Source organism: Sceloporus undulatus, chromosome 1 (genome assembly GCF_019175285.1).
Source record: "Sceloporus undulatus isolate JIND9_A2432 ecotype Alabama chromosome 1, SceUnd_v1.1, whole genome shotgun sequence".
Taxonomy (NCBI): domain Eukaryota; kingdom Metazoa; phylum Chordata; class Lepidosauria; order Squamata; family Phrynosomatidae; genus Sceloporus; species Sceloporus undulatus.
Genome location: NC_056522.1, coordinates 43004324 through 43021301, shown reverse-complemented (window position 1 = coordinate 43021301; position 16978 = coordinate 43004324). Strand labels below are relative to the sequence as shown.

Here is a 16978-nt window from a genome sequence, read left to right as displayed (position 1 = left end):
CCTACTTTCAGTTAATACTTTGCAAAAGGTCCTTCATAATGCCAATGTTGAATTAAACCGCCAATGATGTTACTAAGGGGGAGCAAGGAGTGTAGAGCAGACCAGGTGACACCTTAGAGGAGAGTTGACCCCTGGTTGGGCCATCATCCTGTCCCTCCTGTTTTCTCTGGTGCTGTGGCTCATTTGGGCAAGATAGCCAAGACACAGGAGAAGAAGGGGCAATGCACACCCCTTCCAACCCCTCCTGCTGCCTCACTTGCTGGGCTGCCTACCTAGTCCCCAGCAACCCTGAGTGTGCAAATCAGTGGGTGGTGGCCGGCCGTGTGGCCAGCTGAAAAGGGAGGGGGGTCGGTGAGCAAGGCAACAGGATGGAGGGGGGCCGGGTAGGCTGCACCACCACAACCCTACAGTCCCCTTCCAAGCACCTGTCCCAGGTGACACCAATATTAGGGACACCACTGTAAACAGCAATCATTTTATTCTACTAGTTTTGATAAATAGTGATTCAATATTTTATTTTAAGGATGTCTGGCATTTTGAGAAGTGTAAATATGATGCCCAACAGCTGCTTGATTTAAAAAGGTTTGGTTATAAAGTAGCCACTGACATTTTGATTTCTTTTGAGAAGGCCTGGATGAACCTGAAGGGTATCAATTAAAATCAATATCTTAATTTGTGAGCGTAAATAACAATGTGTTCTCTTGTTGCATGCAAATTCCAAAGAAAATGGAGGCTGCCTTTGTCTGAATTTGCATAAAATTCATTACTTAGCCATGCCAGGCATGAAGGAAAAGCCCTTATTCTCAGGAGTATAACTACAATAAGAATGAAGCACAATTTGAATCAAGAATAACATGTGCTTATTTTTAAACTTGCACCATTATTCTCCCATCTGTTGCCAATATAAGGAGTTAATGGAGGAAAAGAGCATCAATAGTGAAAAAGTTATTTTAATAAAAAGATTTAGTTTCTTTTACATAAGGTTATATTTTCAGGATTAGTGGTGAGAGGAGTCTCACAGTGCCAAATAATCACCCTAACAGAAATCTGTTGGAATAAAAGAAAAAAAGCTACATTCAGCCCTCCATATCAGCGGGCTAGCCATCCATGGATTGGAGCATCCACAGATAGCCTTGCCCCATTATAATCAATGGTGTTGTTTGCTTGCAGCTGTGTTGACACAGCCAAGCACATGTCAGCATCATTGGAAGAGACTGCAAGGGCCATCCAGTCCAACCCATTGATACTAATGGGACTTGAGGTCCCATGTTTTGGGGGTATCCGCAGAGAGGTCTAGAACTGGACCCCTGCCAATACAGAGGGCTGACCATACAACTTTATTGTTCACAGCTGAAGAGGCTTGGCCCAAGCACAGGTCTGAATCTAGGCAACAGTTGACCCTCTTGCTACACACTCAGCCCACTCTGTGGGGGATATCTGAGGGGGAAGGCATGGGATGCCACACTGGCAGAAGCCACTATGCCCTTACCCCCAAGGTTCCCACAGCCATGTATGACAGGGTGCATCTGCCCCATCTCCCCTTGAACTGGATTCAGGCACCATGCCAACTAGATCTAATCACCATACCATTATGAGAGGTGGGCCTGCTACCTCCTGTCCAACCTACTGCAGCTGCAACTTTAACCACAGTTCATAATATATATCATACCAGCCAAGTACTTACCCCTAGTCTGACACATGCTATCTATTCTAGCCTATATAAATTAGCGAGGTGAAAGGAAATATCACAGTGGTATCTACTGTCCACCAAACAAAACAACAAAGTCACTTTGCCTTGTTAACTTTCTGTCTTACAGTGTCCAACTTCTTGAGGTTCTCAGTTCCACACCAGTCATGGCATTCAAAGAAACAGGAGAATGTAATTTTTGTGCTGGGCACAAGGTTAAGGTTACCCTTTGCTTTCTCCACAAGCACCAATCTTTTGATTTGCCTGAGGTTGTTTTTACCTAACTGAATAATGATCACACCAGGAGGCCTCACCCATTGTGCTTGTTGCAAAATCATCGGCATCAGGGTCCCAACACATTCTCCTCTGGCCCAGCCATGCAATGCAGACATAATGTTACTAACACAGGTATTGTTCCCACCTGTTCCTGGCTATATGCTCTTTAGCGTAGTTCACAATGCTGTGTCCATATATCAATGATGGGGGCCTACAATTAAACAATGTGTAATATAAATAACCATGCAAGTCTTGGGCAACCATAATTCTTGAAGAGTATGTTATAGCCTAGATGAATTTCATATAGCTGTGCCATGGAGATATCTGTATTAATAGGTTTGGGGGGTTTGTTGCTATTTCTGTTATGGTTGACATTCTTCTTCCATATGCCTGTTAATTATGTTTGTGCTTTAAGGCATGGCTCACTGTGTTGTGTCATCTGTCATTACTTGACACGACACAGACAGGTTGTGCATAATCTGTAAATCCTTGTAAATCTGAAAATCTTTGGCCATGGGATAATATGTCTATTTTTAATGTTTAATGGACAAAAAATTAAAATAAAACCAGTCACAAAGCTATCAGAATTGTTACTAAACTGACATTGACTCATCTGATCCGGAAGCCCATGGACTTCCTTCCATATCATGTTATGTTATGAAAATGTTAGTAAAATAACATTAAAAATAGTGAAATAACTAGTGTTATACAATGGCTCAAGTGGTTAAGATGCTGACTCTGTTGATTGCAAGACTGGCAGGTTGGCAGTTCAAGGCTCAGGTGTTGCATGATGGAGTGAGTTCCCATCACATGTCTCACCTTCTGCCAAACTAGCAGTTTGAAAGCATGCAAATGCAAGTAGATAAACAGATACCACTCCAGTGGGAGGGTAAATAGTGTTCCATGCTCTGACAACGCTGGCTCTTCAGCTTAGTAATGGAGATGAGCACCGCCCCCTATGGTTGGACACAACTTGACAACCTTGTCAAAGGGGAATACCTTTACCTTCACCTAAAATAACTAATAACATTAAAATTACTCTTTTACATTATCTTATCCACAGGAACGGCATTTTAGATACTGGAAGCTTTGGTATTAATGTGCTTCCAAGTTGCTTATCAACTTGTAGCAACCTGTTGAATATCATAGTGTTTTTCTTATGCAAGAAATTATCCTTTTTTAATTTATGAAAAGAATAAAATATAGCAAGGGATAATTTATTGGCCAAAGGGGTTAGACATTAACTGCCTGTGGATGCTAAACAGTCAGAAACACAGAACAGGAATGAAAGGAAATTGTTAATTTCATTACCAATTTACCAGACAGCCAACCCTTTCCCTAATCATCTTCCTTAGGCTGCTTAGCAAAATTCTGACCCAACCCAAGCCAAAGAGTTTGCTTTAAGATAACAAGGAGGCCAAACTTCCAGCATTTGGATTAGCTCCTCCAGCAATAGCATCAAATCCCTGTACTTCCAGTCATTTCCTGCATCTGTTCCCTATGGCCTTCCCACTTCGTCCAGTCAGAGGTTGCTAGAACCTTTGAGTTTCTGAAGTAATCTGAATTAGTAGCAGTCAGCTTTGATTGCGGAATCTAAGTAAAACTCACCCCTCCCACTACAACCAGCTGTTTCATGTGTGTGTGCATGCAAGCAAGTGCTCTCCCCCCATCTGGATCAGAAGAATAACCAGCATGTCATCCCATCCTGATCCCCGCCCTCCTAGTCCTTTTTATTACATCCTTAACTGTGGGTGTGTGGATGTAACATGTGCATGAGAAAATATTGGAAAGTTAGAGAAGAGAGGGGGCAGAGCTATAGCGTGGTGGTGGGTGGATGAAGAAGGTCATTGTTCCTCCCAGCCTACCTGAGGCAAAGTCTGCCTGTCAAAGTCATGGTTGGGATGCAGGAAAGTGTCTGGCACTAAGAAACCTACTCTGATGGTAGAATTCAGATACATAATAGCTGTGTTAATGTGGAACCGTGTGCTCATTGCTGAAGGGGAGGAGCTTCTGTGAGTCACATCTGTGAGTCACAAGGGGGCGGAGCTAGAAGACTAGCTTTATATACCAACTTCCAGAGCCTTCCAGAGCAGTCTGGCCAGAGAGAGGAAAAGGAGAGGAGCTGCTTGGCAGCCATTTTGAGACCGTGTGCTTGAGACCGTGTGCTCATTGCTGAAGGGGAGGAGCTTCTGTGAGTCACATCTGTGAGTCACAAGGGGGCGGAGCTAGAAGACTAGCTTTATATACCAACTTCCAGAGCCTTCCAGAGCAGTCCGGCCAGAGAGAGGAAAAGGAGAGGAGCTGCTTGGCAGCCATTTTGAGACCGTGTGCTTATTGCTGAAGGGGAGGAGCTTCTGTGAGTCACATCTGTGAGTCACAAGGGGCGGAGCTAGAAGACTAGCTTTATATACCAACTTCCAGAGCCGCGCGCCGTTAGTTTTAGTTTTCTTTAACTCAACAACTCTACTCAAGTGGCATCAGGTTAGAATCAGATATTGAAATAGAACCTTGACTTTAAGTATCAGATAGCAGCCAGGACATTCCTTTAAAGTAGTATTCCCAGTAGATTGACTATTATAGTCATTACTAAAGACTTTGCAGTATGGACAACGAGGGATCTGCTGTAGTCACCTGCAACTCTTGTGGGATGTTTCTCTTCTTGCCTACAGAAGTCGAGAACTTCACATGCACCAAGTGCAAGTTGGTAGCACTCTTGGAGGAGAAAGTACAGCAGCTGGAGTCAAGAGTAGCTACACTTCAGCATATTAGGGAACAAGAGGATTTCCTGGACACAATAGAACTAACCATCTTGGATGAGTACCATGCAGAGGAAGATGCTAGGGTGGAAGAGGTCACTTGCCATACACAGGAGGCAGACAGCTGGAGGAATGTCACAAAGAGAAGTAAGCCAAGAAGGAATTGTTCTGGGAGCTTGCAGCTAGAGAATCGATTCGAAGCTCTTTCCCTTATCAAGGAGGATGAAGAAGAGCAGCATGGACAGACTTCAGGGACAGAGCAGGGGAGCCTGAGAGTCCCACCCGAGGGAACAGTCGCTGCTAAGCCTCGGAGGAGGCGTATGGTTGTAGTGGGGGACTCCTTGCTGAGGGGTACAGAAGCAGTGATTTGTAGGCCTGACAAGATGTCTCGAGAGGTGTGTTGTCTTCCAGGTGCAAAGATCCGTGATGTGACAGAGAGGCTGACAAGACTGGTCAAGCCTTCTGACCAATACCCCTTCCTTTTGGTCCACGTGGGAACTAATGATACTGCAAGACACAGCATTCAGAACATCAAAAGGGATTACGAGGCGCTTGGTAGGAAGCTGAAAGGAATGGATGTACAGGTTGTCATCTCGTCTCTTCTGCCAGTTGAAGGGCATGGTCCAGGAAGGGAGAGGAAAATAGCGGATGTGAACAACTGGCTCCGCAGATGGTGCCGCCGAGAAGGATTTGGATTCTTCGATCATGGGCTGCGGTTCCATGAGGAGGGACTTCTTGCAACAGACGGGTTGCATCTCATGCCAGTTGGAAGAAATGTTTTTGCCAACAGTCTCAAGAACTTGATCAGGAGGGCTTTAAACTGAGTTCCGAGGGGAAGGGAGACAATATTAAGGAAGGCGAAAGGGATGGCAAAAATAGTCAAACTGACATAGAGGAAACAAGAAAAAAAGTGCAAGGACCCAACAGTGGGAGGCAAAAAAACTTGCACAGGCAGCAAGTAAAAGGGAACGATGGTCTGCGATGTCTCTACACTAATGCACAGAGCATGGGAAATAAGCAAGATGAACTCGAACTCCTAGTACAACAAAGCAAATATGATATAATAGGCATCACTGAAACTTGGTGGGATAAGTCTCATGATTGGAATGTGGAAATAGAGGGGTATAACCTTTTTAAGAGAAATAGGCCAAACAGGAAAGGAGGAGGAATAGCACTATATGTCAGAGATATTTACACCAGTGAAGAGATCCAGGACATCAATCATGGAAGCCAGGTGGAGAGCATCTGGGTAAAAATTAAAGGGGAGGGAAACAACAAGGATGTTACGGTGGGAGTCTACTACAGACCCCCAAGTCAGACTGAGGAATTGGATGATATCTTTCTAGAACAGATGACCACACAGTCAGAAAAGAGAGATGTAGTAGTGATGGGCAACTTCAACTACCCTGATATTTGTTGGAAGTCAAACTCAGCAAAATCCTCAAGGCCTAGCAAATTCCTCACTTGCCTGGAAGACAATTTCATGGTCCAAAAGGTGGAAGAGGCAACAAGGGGGTCAGCTATTTTAGATCTGATCCTAACCAACAAGGATGACTTGGTTAATGGGGTGCAAGTGGTGGGATCATTAGGTGGAAGTGACCATGTTCTCCTGGAGTTTGTAATACAGTGGAAAGGAGAAGCCAGGCATAGTCAGACACGCATCCTAGACTTTAGGAGAGCGGATTTCAGTAAACTTAGAGAAGTATTGAGGGCAATTCCATGGTCAGAAATACTAAAAGATAAAGGAGTTCAGGATGGATGGGACTTTCTCAAAAGGGAGATACTGAAGGCACAATTTCAAACAGTTCCAGTGAGAAAGAAAAACGGGAGGTGTCTCAAGAAACCAGGATGGATGACTAAGGAACTTTCAACCGAGCTAAGTTTGAAACGGAACATGTATAAGAAATGGAAAAAGGGGGAAATCACAAAAAAGGAATTCAAAGAAATAGCAGGCATGTGTAGGGGTAAAGTCAGAAAAGCTAAAGCGCAGAATGAACTCAGGCTTGCTAGAGAGGTTAAGAACAATAAAAAGGGCTTTTTTGGATATGTCCGCAGCAAAAGAAGAAGGAGGAAACGGTAGGGCCACTGCGTGGAGAAGATGGCAAGATGCTAACAGAAGACAGAGAAAAGGCAGAATTACTCAACACCTTCTTTGCCTCAGTCTTCTCAGAAAAGGCAAAGGGTGCTCAACCTGAGGATAATGGAGCAGAGGACAGAATAGAGGAATTTCAGCTCAGAATAAGTAAAGAGATAGTAGAGGAATACCTTATTAATCTAAATGAATTTAAGTCTCTGGGACCAGATGAACTCCATCCAAGGGTATTAAAAGAACTGGCAAATGTAATATCGGAGCCATTGGCAATAATCTTTGAAAACTCCTGGAAAACAGGAGAGATCCCAGCAGACTGGAGGAGGGCAAACGTTGTCCCCATCTTCAAAAAGGGGGAAAAAGAGGATCCCAACAATTATCGTCCAGTTAGTCTGACATCAATACCAGGAAAGATTCTGGAACAGATCATTAAACAGAGGGTCTGCGAACATCTAGAAGGCAATGCCATAATCACAAAAAGTCAACATGGGTTTCAGAGAAACAAGTCATGCCAGACAAACCTAATCTCTTTCTTTGATAAAATTACCAGCTTGGTAGATGAAGGGAATGCTGTGGATATAGTATATCTTGATTTCAGTAAGGCCTTTGACAAAGTTCCCCATGACATTCTTGCAAACAAGCTTGTAAAATGTGGGCTAGACAAAGGAACTGTTAAATGGATCTGTAATTGGTTGACCGGCCGAACCCAAAGGGTGCTCAACAATGGCTCCTTTTCATCCTGGAGGGAAGTGACCAGTGGGGTCCCACAGGGCTCTGTCCTGGGCCCAGTGCTATTCAACATCTTTATCAATGACCTGGATGACAGAATTGGGAGCATACTTATCAAATTTGCAGATGATACCAAATTAGGGGGAATAGCTAATACCCCAGAGGACAGGATCAAGATTCAAAATGACCTGAATAGACTAGAAAGCTGGGCCAAAGCTAACAAAATGAAATTCAACACGGAGAAATGTAAGGTATTGCACTTAGGGCGGAAAAATAAAATGCACAAATATAGGATGGGTGACACCTGGCTGAATGAAACTACGTGTGAAAGGGATCTAGGAGTCCAAGTAGACCACAAGTTGAACATGAGTGAACAGTGTGATGCGGCAGCTAAAAAGGCCAATGCTATTTTAGGCTGCATCAATAGAAGTATAGTGTCTAGATCAAGAGAAATAATAGTGCCACTGTATTCTGCTTTGGTCAGGCACCACTAGAATATTGTGTCCAGTTCTGGGCGCCACAATTCAGAAAGGACATCGAGAAACTCGAGCATGTCCAAAGGAGGGCGACAAAAATGGTGAAGGGTCTGGAAACCATGCCCTATGAGGAACGACTTAGGAAGCTGGGGATGTTCAGTCTGGAGAAAAGAAGGTTAAGAGGTGATATGATCGCCCTGTATAAATATTTGAAGGGATGTCATATTGAAGAGGGAGCAAGCTTGTTTTCTGCTGCTCCAGAGAACAGGACCCGGAACAATGGATGCAAGCTACAGGAAAAGAGATTCCACCTGAACATTAGGAGGAACTTCCTGACAGTAAGGGCTGTTCGACAGTGGAATGCACTTCCTCGGAGGGTGATAGAGTCTCCTTCCTTGGAGGTCTTTAAACAGAGGCTGGATGGCCATCTGTCAGGGATGCTTTGATTTGGATTTCCTGCATGGCAGGGGGTTGGACTGGATGGCCCTAGTGGTCTCTTCCAACTCTATGATTCTATGATTCTATGATTCTATGAATATCAATATGCAAAGGGACCTTGTAACACCTTCGAAACTAACTGTGCAGAGAAGTTGTACCATGAGCTTTTGTAGTCTTGATCTACTTCCTGGTTGTTCTTGTCCTTCCTGTGCATCTGAGGAAGTAGACAAACCCTCTGATGGTTTCACCCAGTGTGGTCCACACACCCTGCACCGCCTTAGTGACACCACTGCCCATTGAATCAAAGGTACTTACAGAAGTGTTGACTTAACCAAGATTCTGTTCATTCAATGGTCCACTCTAATCAGGATTAACCTTTGAATTCAGGACTTTAAATACCAAGCTAATTTACAACAGATGGAGAATATTTAATTCTATCTTGCTTAAAGGAAGTATTCCCTTTTCTTGCATCCTACCAACTCTGGCTCTATTTCGTATATTGAAGTATTTCATTTTTTGGAAGCCCATTAAGCATTCTTCATCTCCCCTTTACATTATTGTTTTTCATCCCTAATATTATTTCTGAAATGTCAGGACAGACAACAAGTGGAATTACTATAGGGTTGGCATTTTGATTCTGAAAGCAGTTAATCTGTCTGGTGGAAAATCTTGTCATCTTGCTTACTGTTGGATCAGTGTTATGCATAATCATATCTCTGACAGCCTATCATCTGTGCCAGGGCCCTAGAATGAACACTGTTTCAAAGATGTTTAGACAGAAAAGCAAAGAAATGGCTAGTGACAGCAGGTAATAAAATGTTCTTTAATCAACAAAGATTATTCTTGTCTGAAGTTTGCTCACTGAGTAATACTTCTTTATAGTCTCTGTGCCTCACACAAATGGGTCTGATGCCTGCACAGATCCACCCCTGGAACGTTCCAGAGATGAGTAGCTCAGGGCCATCTTGAGCAACTAAAGGAAGAGTAAACAAAAGAAGAGGCCATAGTAACTGAAGATGTAGTTGGGCCCTGAACAACCAATGCCAGTGACAGCTGCTTGCAAATGGAGGTGAAAGCTGGAAGCGGATGGGTTTTCACAGCTGCTTCAGTGGCTTTGAGAGATTGTTCCCACAAACATGTCCAGAGTCTGTGTAATTTTTGAGGACTTTGCTACTAAAGCCTCAACAAATTGGACAAGGATTGTCATAGTAACCCTCTTCAAGACAGAACAAGCACTCCACAAGGTCATCTGTATGAAGAAAACCCCACACCCACAAAATGCAGCTTTTAAATAGGGCCTTGAAGGCCATAGAAAGATTCCTAATCATTGACAAATATCAGAGGTAAATGGGGGGGGGGGGGGGGAAAAGACAAGAGGGGGGTTATGTATGTATATGTACACACATGCACAGAGGGATAAGTATCAAGAATAATGGAAAAATAAAAGAAGAAAAACTGCTCAGCACTAAAGCTCCAGAAGGGAATCGTATGACAGACAAAAGGAAAATGGGGGGAGTAGCTCTTGGCCCTATTTATGTTGGCACCAAAAGGAGTGGGATAACCAGCCAGAGCTCCTCAGCTCTGGAACATTCTGTGGATGGATCTGCACAGGTTTGAGACCCATTTTTGTGAGGGCACAGATTGCCCTCTTAAAGAACTGCAGTTACAGGTAAGCAACCTGTTCTTTGGTGCATGTTGGCAATTTCCTTCCCCTGATTCCTTCCTGTTCAAATGAGTTGTTTTAAGACCAACATGGAAAACAGTTCAGATCTTTTGCTGACTTCCTAATAAATCATCTGCCATTCCCTTGGGTTGAGTCCAGCTTGGAAAAGAAGTTGAATATTGCTTTCTTTGTGAATTACGTGCTCTAGTTTCAAGCTATTATAATTTATAAAAACTCTCATAGTGAAAATGCAAACAAAGCCATGTCTCTAGGGCATGCAGAATAGACAATGTTGCACATTACAATCAGCCTCTCTTGAAGGTTCATTTAATGTCTTGTTGTGCTCTTTTGCAGGGGAGGGGGTGGGTAGGAGTGGAATTACTTTTGAAATACATTATTCATGCAAGTAGATGCATGGGAAGAAGTTACTGAATCGTGATTTCTGTGGAAAATCTACTGTTGTGAATTGGTGTGTGCATTATTTATATCTATGCAGTAGGTTTTTACTGCATAATAAAGGCATGAAATAAACACGATAGCCTGTAGAGGGGAGCAGTGGACAGATTGCTCTTTTCTTGGAAGGAAAAAGAACCAGAGCTTTTTAAAGTAACCCAGGTTTTTGTGTTGTTGTTTTTTGTTTTTTTGTTTTGTTTTGTTTTGTTTTTTGTATCTCCAGTGCATTTGGGCACCTGACTTTTGAATAATAAATACATATTTTTTCAAGTTCATCCATCAAAATAAAAAAATGAGAGAAATGAATATAGAAGGTTTTTTATTTAATTAGTTTGCCTTGAGATGGTAGATGCTTTAATTTACTTTAGTCTCCTAAAACATTTAAATAAATAGTGATATTTTTGCCTTTCTTGGATCAAGTTCAAATCCCCTTTCATCCATGAAGCAAGTGTGTGGCTTTCAGCCAGTCACATTGCTTAGTCTATTCTATCTCACAGTGTGGTTGTTTGTGAGGATAAACTCCTGTTTTGTTGTTATTTCCAGGGCCAAATCTAACAAAAAGGTCAGGTAAAATCCCAGGATGCATAGGGGAACATATGCTTGTCAATATTACCTTTTGTGTGGGACGGAAAATTACATAATGGGTAGCGCTCATGTTTTGCATGCAGAAGTCCCAGGACTCATCCCCAACATACCTAAATTAGTATGGGAAAGGAACCATGTCGTTACCGTGCTTTGGAATGAAAATTATCATTGCTGTTGCAAGGAGCCTGTCTGTTGGTGGTTCTAGTGGCATAAATATAGGGATGTACATAAATATGTTGTTGTGTTCTGAATGCATAACATAGAGCTACATACCATGTAATATTCAATTTACATCTACTGATACCATGTATTATTGTAACTAATCTGTCCCCCTCCCCCCTCCTTTTTTTTTTTTTTTTTGGGTATGTTTGTCAAAGTTTGTCCACTACCTCCTACGGTGACTCATGGAGATTACATTTGCCATCCGCGGCCTTGTGAACATTACAACCATGGAACTGTGGTTGAATTCTATTGTGATCCTGGCTACACTCTCACCAATGATTACAAATATATCACTTGCCAGTATGGAGAATGGTTTCCATCATATCAAGTATACTGTATCAAAACAGGTAAACAACAAAAACTTGTGACTCTAATACTATTAGACGGTAAACTTTCACTAAATAAGGACAAAGAGGGTGTTTTTTTATGCTGAAACTGTCCGTGATAATGCATAGTTTATTGTAATATTTATTTTACCTTGAAGTGTGACTGTTTTGATATACAGGCATACCTCAAGTAACAAAGCCTCTGACAAACTCTTTTTTACAAAGTCTTTTTACGCTGACCAGACACAGCTGTTTCCTTCTTTTTCTCTGTTTAGCTGGAGATTTTTTAAAAGCAGGATTGACATTAAGAGGATGGTGAAAGAGGGCTGGAGGAACATAGACTTTCAGTACCAAGTTGCAGCAACTGGTCTGCAGTAATCAAAGCAATAAAGCTTGAGCTGTAGCAGAATGGGATTCTGCTTTAACCAGCCTGATTGCAGATGTGTGTGGCTACCTACAATAGGTAAGGTTAACAGCAGCCACCTCCAGAGCATACATAAATACCAAATTAGAGAGAAGGCAGGAAAGCAGTCTAGCCTACTTTACTATCTACTCCCAGTATGTAAACACACACACGCACGCACACACACACACAAGTATAGTTGTATAAGTTTGACCACCAAAATGAAAACTTAGAAAAGTGGAGTCTGGTAAAAGAAAATACCATCCCTTGATGAATTTAGGAAGAAAATTTCAAGTGGTCTCTAGAAGGTTCAAAAAGTTTTTGTTTACTTACGCAAGGCTTACCTGCCCTGGTTATTTAATTTCACCTGTGCACATATATTTCACCTCTCCACTTTCAAATAAAAAGTGTTTTAATTCTTGTCTTTTTTTATGGCAAAGGTACCTATCCCTATTCTTTCCATATTATTTCTGCATCTGGTACCAACGTCTCTGATAATAAAGAAATGTCAAGGAACTCATTTATTTTGTTAAGTGAGGTATACCTGTATAGCCTTAGTGTGCAAATATATTTTTTTAAATATTATAAATATAAAAATGTAAAGAAATAACTGTCATTGGGCTGTGATCCTTTTGACCTCTAATAAAAAAAATGATTAAACTATTATTATCTGATGTGGCTGTTTTTTGTTGCCTTTTGTGTCACAGAACAAACCTGGCCAAATACACAAGAAACTCTCCTGACAACGTGGAAGATTGTGGCATTCACTGCTACAAGTGTTCTTCTGGTGCTTCTGTTAGTCATTTTAGCCAGAATGTTCCAGACCAAATTTAAAGCACGCTTTCTTCCAAGGTTAGTTCTGCATTAGGATTTGTAAGCATCGTTTAAATGCAGCAGTTGATGCTGTGGCTGGGAGTTTGAAAATGGGTTGATCTAGTATTACAGATAGTGTCGAATATAACTTGAATATAATGAGACAGTAGTTTGTTGAGCATATCTCACTAATGGCACTTCTGGTGGAATAGCACTGTGAGTTTACAGAAGTATCAGGGAGAACTTAAGTGCTTGGAGACATCATATCTAGTGTTAATTTGTCCATCAGAAATTGCACAAAATATTTATTATCTACATGTTTTGGAAGTGAAGGTGTTTGTCTTAACTTTTCATTTCCATGCATTTTCTTAGTTTGGCCCTTTTAGTAGCATAGAACCCAGGTGCTTTAACAATACTTTTTCTCAGATCAGCCTATCCAGATGTTAAGATCTTCTCATGAAGCATAGCTCTGGGTTACCATTACCATCTGAGATAGAGCAAGAGGGGATGGTGTGTGGGTTCTTTTCAGATGGGGTGCCCTAAGTACACCACTCCTTCCAAATACATACCTATTCTCTTATCTATAAGGAATCAGGAAAAATCTATTCCGCCTGGCATTTTAATTATGACCTGAGCATTGTCAAATATAACTTGACAATAAACCATGATTATATGGTGTGTTAAGTACTTTGTTTCCATGATATTTGTTGTTTTATTGCATTTTATTTAGATGTTTAAAAAATCATGAACCACTCTAGGATAGAATTTATTATGAAGTGAGATGATGATACACTGTCACTCTTCTTGTTCCAAATGAGAGGCAGCTACAAGCTTTATAGTGCTCTAGTGCTTAGTCAGCTGGTGATAAGGGGCAATAGAGATCCAGTATATAATTAAAATAATTTGACATGCCTTCACTGTTCCTTCATAGGATTTCCTATCCTCGCTTATATGCCTGTGATTTCTGGAATCTTAATAAAGCCTGATGTTTACAGTGCAGTGTGAGAATGCAGAGAATTTCTTATCTGTGCCTCCCAGCTGCTTGTTTTCCTTCCCTCAACTGTTCTTTGATTTGCTAGACTTATTTACCTGCTTGTGACAAATTGCACATGACTATCAGCCAGAACAGATATCTGAGTATATTTGAAGTAATAATTAATGATGCACTAGTTCCATTTCAGATGATTAAAAACATTGTAGACTGTGAAACCTATCTATTACTAAAAGATGGTACTTAACTGTCCTCAAAGGCATACTCTCTCTCACTCTCTTTTCCCAATATAGAGGTGCTCAGGAGAACTGCAACAGTGGACCTGACTTTGTGGTGGTGGATGGTGTTCCTGTCATGCTTCCTTCCTACGATGAAGCTGTTAGCAGTGGCTTGAATGCCTTAGCACCAGGATGTATGTCCCCTGCAGGCCAGGGGTATATTTTGCAGGCTGATGATCAAAACCCTCCAGCATATCCTGGGCCAGATGATTTGGACAGGTTGCCAGCAGAGTTTGATACCTGTGACAGCATTTCAGGATCTTCTGAACTTCTTCAAAGTTTATACACATCTTCAGTGTGTCAGATGGGAGCATATCCTGTCTCAGAGAGGACTGATGCTATTAACAGCACCACTGGGGAAGTAGCATCTACCAGCCCAAGCATTGACATTGCAGATGGTAATTTTGATTTTTGAACATTATGTGGGCTTACTTTAATGTTGGGTTATTTTTCTTCTGTATGAAGAAGCCATATGATTGTGCTTGTGAGAAACAATTTGGATTTGGTCGCTCTTTCTGTTCTGTGTTTGTTTTGTTCGTGATTTATTTAAAAGAATACACATTAATTCTCTACAACCCAAAGTTAAATTACCACTGTCTTGCATCATATTCTACCAAGGGTTTGTCTTTTAAAAGAATTAATTGCAGGAGAAGGCTAGGGTTAGTGTTTTCTGACTACACAGTGTTAACAGACTCATTGGATATCAACTGATTTCCTCACTCTCCGTGTTTCTAATCCAAAATGAGTGTTTAGTAATAATAAATTTCTGCCTCTTGAAGTACAAAGTGCAGCAAAACAACGAGTGTAACCACAAAAGGCAAGACAAACCTTTCTCCTTTGAGTAAAACATACCTGAAGACTCACCACCAGCATTATGTGCCATCAACTAAGCTAATAAAACAATGTTAACATTTTATCCACTACAAACTACTGAACACTTGTTGGAAGTCTATTTGACTCATTTTGTTAGTTACAACAAGTAACTGATTTATCAAATGAGACCACATCCTATCTCAGAGAAAATTGATGCTGTTAACATTCCATTAGATTAAAAACCCACAACATGTGGGGAATTTGGGTTACAGTATGGACTTGAAGAATGGGGATCACTTTACAAGGCCATTTCTTCATCTTATCAAAAATCGTAAAATATGCACAGTGAATCACAATAAGATTCAGTATACCTACCTAGTATTCCATTATCACATCAGAAAAAAAATCTAATCATCTTGTTGCAGTATTGATTTCCCAGTATCAATACTTCCCATTTCAGTGGTTTTAGAATGTGCTTACTATTGCTTTGTGTTATGATCATTCAGGGTGTACTATATAATAAATGAACAGTAGCCACCTAGTGTAAGCTGTCCATTATGAATGAGAATAGATTAGCACAGTTGTTCATTCTAACTCCTTTTATTCTAGGAATGTCTTCTGCTGTGAAAGCAAAGGAAAAGACACAAGATCATAGTTTTAATCCAACATTTGATAGGCTCTACTACAAAATGATTTCAGTAAGCTTTAAGATTCTGGCTAGTTGAAGGATTGGTAGCCTCAACATGTTACATATTGAGCTTCTTCACACAATTTACTAATTCAGATGGACTGATATTAGTCCTGAATGTATGCCAGACTTTACACTCGTTAGTTGAGTAGACATACTTTCAGTCTTCATTGAATTCTTGTCTTGAAAACAGGGTAGTAGTAGTGCTTCACTCCATAGACAGTTGTGCTGATTTGTATGAAACACCCAACTCTGTGATTGCACAAGTGCAGTGACATTAGAAAAACATAATCTGAATCCATGCATAGCTGACTGCCTTAACCACTTAGCAACAGTGACCTTATTGGTGGCTTATTGTAGCTCAATAAAATTGCAGGTCCTCCCATGAGAGAATTCACAATTAAAACCCAATTAACTCTTTCTTTTATTTTCTAGAAATTCCATTGATGGATGAAGACCCTTAATCTACACAAATCTTGCTCATACTTTTGTGGAGGTTTGGGGAAAATATCATGCACATATGTATACATACATACCTATATATCTATATAAATCTCTATATAAAAACTGACTAAAGATGGGGGAGGGTATTTTCTGTTTTTATATATCTTTCACATTATGATGTCACCAGATTCTGTATGCATATCTTAATCAACTTTGGAGGTTGAGAGCATCAGCTATTCAAAAGCAGCTTTACAAAATGAATCCTGAGGATTTGATGAGACTAGTCACTGAAAAAGAACAGTAAATTCATGGATAGTGACGATTGTATCTGCATCGCAGGAAGTTTTAACAACTCTTTAGAAACACCAGAGAGAGTGATTTGTGGTACAGGTACAAAAATGCCTAATGAAACATGTCATATTATGTAAATTTTGCTTTATCAAAGCTGCTTCATATTTATGATTGCCCACAATTTGCAAAAGAATCCTAATTTATTTGGGGGGGGGGGGCAGAATAAACAGTGTTGAAATTAAACTGAGAGAGGGTCATTCCTTAATAGTCTGTGTTTACTAAGCTTGTGGAAGGAAACTTTAGCTAATGATAGTGTCATTGAAAGAGCTGGATGTGACAAGTAGAACACCAGCAACCAAAAAACAATTGCTCTTCTGGGTAACAATAACAAAAAGAAAGAAAGAAAAAGAAATTAAGTCATGATCTAAAGAATGTTGTCATGTTAAGATAGTACAGAATGCTTAAGATAAAACAGAAGTAAGCATTATAACAGCTACATTGCATTTGACTTGATTATCTTACGAAACTCTTCAAGATGTTAAAAAAAAAACAAAAAA

General features: G+C 40.8%; 1 protein-coding gene across 1 annotated transcript in view; it reads left to right on the top strand.

The window, feature by feature from the left end:
- SUSD4 (sushi domain containing 4) overlaps positions 1 to 16629 on the top strand; it is a 187280-nt gene extending 170651 nt beyond the window's left edge. The window contains exons 4-7 of the mRNA XM_042440120.1: positions 11530 to 11721; positions 12811 to 12955; positions 14201 to 14583; positions 16122 to 16629. Of these exons, the coding sequence (XP_042296054.1) occupies positions 11530 to 11721; positions 12811 to 12955; positions 14201 to 14583; positions 16122 to 16150 (749 nt within the window). The 3' untranslated portion in view covers positions 16151 to 16629. The remainder of the gene's footprint in view (positions 1 to 11529; positions 11722 to 12810; positions 12956 to 14200; positions 14584 to 16121) is intronic.
- Positions 16630 to 16978: the final 349 nt, after the last annotated feature.